Source organism: Puccinia triticina, chromosome 11A, assembly GCF_026914185.1.
Source record: "Puccinia triticina chromosome 11A, complete sequence".
NCBI lineage: Eukaryota > Fungi > Basidiomycota > Pucciniomycetes > Pucciniales > Pucciniaceae > Puccinia > Puccinia triticina.
The window spans coordinates 6,764,767-6,772,765 of record NC_070568.1 but is presented as its reverse complement, the minus strand read 5'-3'; the positions used below and the strand labels follow the sequence as shown (position 1 = coordinate 6,772,765).

The 7,999-nt window shown below is 43.7% G+C and overlaps 1 protein-coding gene across 1 annotated transcript; it reads right to left on the bottom strand.

Annotated features, from left to right (window-relative positions):
- Positions 1-7,354: 7,354 nt before the first annotated feature.
- On the bottom strand, positions 7,355-7,747 carry PtA15_11A689 (uncharacterized protein; the record flags this gene model as incomplete). Its single annotated transcript, XM_053161623.1, has 2 exons — positions 7,355-7,472; positions 7,578-7,747. 2 exons carry the CDS (start codon positions 7,745-7,747, stop codon positions 7,355-7,357), a joined length of 288 nt encoding a protein of 95 aa, XP_053025552.1.
- Between the last annotated feature and the right edge of the window lie 252 nt (positions 7,748-7,999).

Below are 7,999 nucleotides of genomic sequence, written 5' to 3'. Positions count from 1 at the left end.
ACTTGCTTGCAGGTTGTATGCTGATGGTACATTTTTGGGATTTCATTCTTATCTTAACAGCATCCTAACGTAAAATTTCTACTATCTATACCGTTTTATTTGCATAAACAACCATACTATCAATCTGCTTTCAATCCAGGAAAGTCTTGAAGATTTTAATTATTTGACAAAAAAAACCACAATTATAAAAAAAATGAGTAAAAGTGCCCGGACAAAATTGCAGGTTTACATCTTACTGCCTTATTTGTGAAAAGAACAAATAAACCAGTTGGACGGACGATCTGAATTTGCTCTCGCCTGCACAAAAAAACAGCGGCTATTTTGGTGGAATCCGACTCCTCAAGAATAATCTCCCATTAGGCCCTTCCGTTCCTGTTGCTGAGATCATGGTGGCAGCCTGTTTGGAGAATTTCGAGTCAGTTCACCTCATGGTACACTCCATATGTCCACCTCGAGGAAGGTAAATTTCTCAGACGGCCGTATGCTTCTCACCTTGCCCTTACAGTCATCATGCATTTGTTGAAAGGTCAATTTAAGTGTCGCCTTCGTACTGTTCAACGTCAGCACAAGCTTGAATGAGCTCAATGGGAGTATGAATGTTCGGGATCATGCTTCATCTCAAGCACTGACTTACAAAGTAATCAATGTGCCATCCGACGTGTATATTTCTACCTGATAGCGTTGATTCAAAATCAAAGGCGGAGGAGATGACAAAATCATTAGGTCATAGATCAAAGAATCCACAGGGCTGAAAATAGCCTTTGTGACATGGCCTCATCAAAGCAGTTTGACTGACTAAACATTTTCCGTGGGTCTTTTTGGCCACATTGGTCGGATTTCGTCCGTCATACGAAAAACGACCTCCTCCATCGACGCGCAATTCATCGTAGGCCCTAATTAGACAAGTTTGGTTGGCGCGATCGAATTACGTATCAAGATAGAAAAAGGTAAGCTTACTTCAAACAATCATCCTTGACTATAGGTGTTCCACATACTGGATTGTTAGGTGGAAAGTCATCCTCATAAAACGGATTGCTACCACGTGGCCGAAGCCGAAATAGAACACCAGGAGTAGTGGAGATAGGTACAGTTCCTGGCTGTAAAAATAAAAGAAGGAAAACTTAAGCTTCGTGTTCATGCCATCGAATCAGGTAATAAATCATTGGTATCTACTATCTGGGCTATCCCAAGCGCCCATATAGCTATAAGAAGTACCAAGCCAAAAATAAAAGGCTCTTGACGTACAAAACCTCCACAAACTTGCAGGATTTTATTAATGCTTCCTTCGAGTTGTCCTTGAGTGCTGATAATGATCAGCTTGGGAATCAGTACTTTTCATCGACTCTGCATATCCTTGAGATTGTCTTTGTTGTTTGTATTTTTCAGCTCACATAGGTGGTGGTACTGTCCTACGATCATATGGACCATGCGCGTTGTCATAAACCACCTGATTTAATTGATAGATAGGTATGTATCGAGCTTGGTAAACTAATTCTGAAAAGGATGATGAGGCCAAAAGCTCGTACAACGCAGTTCCCGACAGCCCTTTCGACGTGCGATTCCCATTGATACAGGGCCCCCCCTATCTCATAGTTGATCTTTTTGAGTGCCCTGATTAATGGATGAAGCCAGCCTATGAGTATTAACATCCACAACTTACCAAGAAGAGCTATGGAAGTGACTGGCGCAGAAAGATACAAAACGTACTGGGCGCAATCCATCGGGTTCACCCTGCGCTTCGGGTCCGTATCGCAGTCCGGGGTGATTTCGAAGATCCGCCCCGGGTCATATTTTATGAAATCGGCCAGAGCTGGCGGCAGGCTGATGGAAAGGATGAAGATAAGCTGATAAGCAAACATCTTCCTCTTCCAACCAACCTGAGTTTTCTGAGTTGTAAATTGTCTTGAGCAAAATGTGATCATAGAGCACAGATGGCTAGGTGTATAGAGACAAACTGGCGAAATAATTTATCACTCGGGAATCGGGATCAGTGAAATGTCAAAACAGAGAGGTAGAGTTTGTGGGTTTTGTCATTGGCAAAATTGTTGTTCTTCAAGGGGCTGATGTGATCCAGTAGTTGGTTGCTTGGCAGCCGGACCGAGTCGTATTGTTTTTGCCTCGTGCTGCCGGTTGCCGGTCAACCTACATAGCTCCCGAAGGAACTCATCTTCTATCTACATCTACAACACCTTTTCGGATACTTCTAGTGTTTTTCAAGAAGCTTGGACGATTTCAGTATTTTTTTCTTTCATGTTATGGATTTATTTTCTGCTTCCAGATAGCCTTCGGGCTTAAATATCCCACAGCCCTCATTTGATATGTTGCAAAACATGCAAGAGGCAAGCACTAACCATTACACCGCCAGCAAACAGCTGACTAAAACCGGATTTTGTCGCGCTGACAAAATCCAAACTCAAATTCAAACTTGCGCCCCGGGTGTGTCGTCACCTGTTGGGGATTTTGTCACCTGCCATTCTCAGTGGCAGGTGCAAGAGAGCACGACTCCCTTGATGGCCAGTGCTAACTGGTCATTGAGGGGACATACACACCTAGCTCCCTTGATGGCCCGTCTGTAACGGCCATCAAGAGGAACACCCTACACCCTCTTGATGGCCGGTACTGACCGGCCAGCAAGAGTAAAGCACTATTTATACTCTCAATGGCCGCTACTGACCGGCCATCAAGAGGTGATAAACATACCCCTCGATGGCCTGTCAGTACACCGGCCATTGAGACAAAATCACTAAACTCTTGAAGGCCCGTACTGGCCAGTCATCAAGAGCAAAAATCTCTCTTGGTGATGTGCCCTTGATCAGCCATTGAGAGGAACATAATACACTCTTGATTGGCCTGGACTGATTGGCCATCAAGAGGACATGCACATCTTGCACAGTGACCCAACTGGTCATTGAGAGCAAAGCACTTCACTCTTGATGGCCAGTCAGTGCAGGCCATCAAGAGTCTAGTATATTCCTCTTGATGGCCGGTACTGACGGGCCATCGAGTGGGGTGTGTATTTCCTCTTGATGGCCAATCAGTCCAGGCCATCAAGAGTGTATTATGTTCCTCTCAATGGCTGGTACTGACTGGTCATCAAGGGTGATGTGTATACACATCACCAAGAGAGTTTTGCTCTTGATGACCCGCCAGTACGGGCCTTCAAGAGTTTAGTGTTTTTGTCTTGATGGCCGGTGTACTGACAGGCCATCGAGGGGTATGTGTATCACCTCTTGATGGCCGGTCAGTAGCGGCCATTGAGAGTATAAATAGTGCTTTACTCCTGCTGGCTGGTACTGACCGGCCATCAAGAGGGTGTAGGGTGTTCCTCTTGATGGCCGGTACAGACGGGCCATCAAGGGAGCTAGGTGTGTATGTCCCCTTGATGACCGGTTAGCACCGGCCATCGAGGGAGTTGTGCTCTCTTGCACCTACCACTGAGAATGGCAGGTGACAAAATCCACAACAGGTGACGACACACCCGGGGCGCAAGTTTGAATTTGAGTTTGGATTTTGTCAGCGCAACAAAATCCGGTTTACGTCAGCTGTTTGCTGGCGGTGTTATGCTAAATTCATTATTCAAATGAACAATTTTTCGAAAAATATTGAACAAAGAAATTTCACCCCAAAAAAGTTACGTTATCCAAAAACTCCAAAACCAACAATGGGAAGTTACATTATCCGTAACGGATAATGTAACTGAATTGGTGCCGTTATTGTTGCGCTAACGGCAGGGTTGTTTAAGTTACGTTATTTTTTGTCTTTTTTTCTGTTTTATTAGACCCGTTATGTTATCCCCCGCAATCTGAGGAGGATAACGTGCGGATAATGCGGTTTTTTGGCCAATTTTACGGTGCTTTTACGCCAGATAACGCGGTTAGCGCGTTATCGGCGTTATTTTTTGCGGCATCAAGGCGGAAAGTCCCCTCCGTTACGTCATCCAAACAAGCACAGGAACGTTTCACCAGATAACAATTATGGTGTTCAAAATTGCATAAGATTTTTTTACATAACAGCATAAGCTGCAATTTTGGCTGGGAGACGTCACTTTAAGTTTTATGTACGCTGACATCTCCCAGCCAAAATCACATGTTATGCTGTTATGTAAACACATCTTATGCAATTTTGAACACCATAAATAACGCGTTATCTGGTAACGGTATGGCGCTTCTACCTGTGCGCGGTAGACAGCGGGCTGAGGGGATGGTGCAGAAAAAGCTGCCCTTGTGGTTGATCCGGTGATGAGTTGTTGAATCAGACAGATAGCGGTTGGATAGGGATTTTGAGAGGACGAGGGGAATGGAATACCCCTCGGCGGTGTTGAGGTTTTGAGGAAAAGGACAGGGGAAAGAGAATCTCTTTGGAAAGGATGCGGGGAAAAGGTCTCGGAACTATGCGCGAAGGGCGTCGGCGAAAAGAAGCTCAGGTAAGATCAATAAACTCAGAAGTATCCGGTGCTCGAAACTCAGACAGAAAATAAGCTCCAAAAATCCTGATGATACTTTTCTTGGATCAGAAAGAGGTACCATGCCGACCCCTCCTCTAAGTTTGGCTGAACTTAAATTCAGGGTCAGTGACAGTCCTTGCGACAGGCCCTCGTGCCCGCCGCGCGCGCGCTACAACCTAGAGAGAGAGAAAACAGAGACCGCGACAAAAACAAACAAGGATACCAGACACAACAAACAAACAAAACTAAAACCAAAACCAACCCATCTCCTACACTCCCATCCAACGCGCGCAGAAGAGAAACAGAAAGAAATAGCACACTCATAAAAGAAAAAGAAAAGGCAAACAAAACAACAAAAGAAACAAAGAAAAAGGGAGACAGGAGAGGTCGAAAACTGAGAAGAACAGAAACCATAAGAGAACCAAGAGAAGGACCAGGGAGGTGGAGAGAAAGCCAGGAGAGCCGGACAATTCTTGATCCTGAGACGCGTGCCGCCATCAAAACTTTTAGACTTGACTAGATGATCCTGAGAGGGGGTGATTTCTTGATTTTGCGCCTTTTCACGGCCTCCACCAATTTGATCACCACAACGGTGGGAAGTTACGTTACGAAAATCCCGCTGGATAACGTAACGTAAGTAACTTCCCATTGTTGCCAAAACTCAAAAATAAAAAAAAGTTACCTCACATTACATTACTCAAAAAAAATGTTATGTTACCCAAATGGCTAGTTTGGATAACTAAAAAAAAGTTACAGTATCCAATTAGCCCTCCGTAACGTACCGTAACGTAACTGCCCACCCTTGGAAAAAGGACCAATTACTCACTCACTAGGGCTAAATTTCCAATGCAGAGATTCTTGAGGTGGGACTGAAGTGCCAACTCAAGTATTCAGTGTGGTCAGAACTGATGATTATGTTCTTAAGTATCTAGCACAAAGTAGACAAGATACATGTGATCAACTTGTGGGAGCAGAAGCTGAGCATGATGCTATGTGTCATAGTGCAGGCTCCACACACAGTGCAGGCTCCCATGTACATAGCTTACACATACATTTCACAGCCAGCACTCTCAAGGTTCAAGAGTTGAAGATCCAGACTGCTTTCTCATTATGCAATCTACCATCTTAGGATCCAGAACCCCCAGACCCTACAGAACCTCAAAACCCAAGACCTCAGACTGTCCCTTTCTCTCCATAGAATAGACCATAACACATAATGAATAAGGGAAAAAAGTGTATAGTAGACCTGAAAACAAGTGAAAATAGTGTGGAAGGTGAAAGAAAGGGAGATTGAGGACAAGTGAAATTCCAACAATCTTACATGGACAATATGAGATGATCAGACTTGTTTTTCAATCAGGATCAAGATGAGGCTGTATTTTTGAAAGAGGAGCTTTGTTTATTGATTTCTTACTTGATTGAGATTCTAAAATTGCAATTATAAGAGAAAACTCATGATTTCTGGTAATTTTTGAGAGCTATAATTAGATTGTGACACTTGTCTACAACCAAGAGATACATGAAATATTTATTGGGCACATTCTAGAGCCACAGATTACATGTCTAGAATAAATATGAATATCTTTAGAGCTACCCATCAGATTCTTGGCAAGTTATTCTAAAGTGAATGATAATACAAATGGTGAAAAATGAGCAAAGAGGTTGAGATACTCTGAGCAAAGAAACTGGAATTCCAAAATAATAGTGTTCCATTGAATGATCCAGCAAACAATAGCTATTTTGGGATATTCCGGTACCTCAAGAATACTCTCCCATTTAGCCCTTCCGTTCCTGATGCTAAAATCATGGTAGCAGCCTGTTTGAAAATTTCAAATTTAGTTAGCTGAATACCTTCCATCACGACTACTCATAAAGTATCTGAAGTCCAGAAGGCTAAAAAAAATCACCTTGCCCTTGCACGCCCTCATCATTGCCAGGATCTGTGGTCTATATGGTTCCTTAAAACTGTTCAATGTGATGATGGTGTTGAATGATTTCAATAGCAACATGAATGGTCAAAATCAAGCTTCATCTCCGGTACTGGCTCACCCTTCCAGAAATGTACCATCCGACGTGTATATCTCTACCTGATAGCGTTGATCCAAGAGGAAAGAGGGGTGGCATTACAAGATGAGACACTGCAGCGCTGAAAATGGGGGCTATGTGCCATGGCTTCAATAAATTTTGACTGACCAGACAGTTTGCGTGAGTCTTTTTGACCACATTGGTCTGTTTTCTTCCGTCATACCAAAAATGGCCCAGACCATCGACGCGCAATCCATCGTAGGCCCTGATCAGACAATGTAACCAACGATTTATTGGCGAGGTCGAAGCATAAGGGAACGTAAAGATAAATATTGAATTTACTTCAAACAATCATCCTGGACTATGGGTGTACCACACACTGGTGTGTCAGGTGGAAAATCATCCTCATAAAGAGGATTGTTACCACGCGGCCTAACCCGAAATAGCATGTTAACAAAAAGTGAAATAGGCACAGTTCCTGGCTACAAAATAGAAGAAGCATTGTTTGAGATTCATATCCATCTAATCGGGTGAAAAACAATTGCTATCCGCCCTCCCCCAAGCGACTATAACAAGTACCAAGCCCAAAAGAAAAGGCTCATAACGCACAAAAACTTTGCAAGCTTTCAAGATGTCAGTAAAGCAACCTTCGATTTGTTTCTGAGTGCTGAATATGATCAGGAGATTTTATAAATCATCACTTGTCCCCGACGGTGTATTGTACATAAATTCCTTCAAGATTTGCTTTGCAGTTTTTTTAACTCACAGAGCTATCGGCACATTTCCCTCTCGATTGTAAAGATCCGCGCTATCGTAAACTAACTGATTCGGCCAGAGGTCTACAATTATCAATAATACAGTGACTACCCGGTTTGGTAAACCGATTCAGAAGAGAATGCTGAGTTCATGAGCTCTTACAACGCAGGTACCAAAAGCCCTTTCAAAGTGGGATTCCCATGCATATAGGGTCCCATCTGTCTCGTACTTGATCAGTTTGAGTGCCCTGAGTGATGGGTCAAGACAGCCTTCGAATATTAGCATTCACAAAATTTCAATAGGAGCTGTGATTCATGAAAGTGTGATAGAGTCAGAAAGACACGAAACATACTGGATGCAATCGTTCGGGTTGACTTTGCGGTTCGATTTAGAATCGCAGTCCGGCGGCATATAAAATTGAAGCGTTGGGTCGTATGGATTGGCCTGATAGGTATCGCTGGCGAGATAGGCAGGAGCTGGCAGCAGGCTCATGAGCAGGATAAAGAGACGCATAAAAGCCATGATCTCCCTCTTCCAATCCGAATTGTCGGAGATGTAAAATGTGGGTTGTGAGTACGATGTTAGAGCGCCGATGTGGAGGTAGGAAGAAATGTTCTTTAGAAACAAACTGCAACTGCGTTGATGTATCAATCGGGCTCAGTTGATTATGTGCGGGTTGGCAAGTGTCTTAATTTAGGTAGTTGTATATTTTGCTGTGATGCCGTCGCCGGTTGCTTGGCAGCCGCACCAGGTCGGATGACTTCCACCGGATGC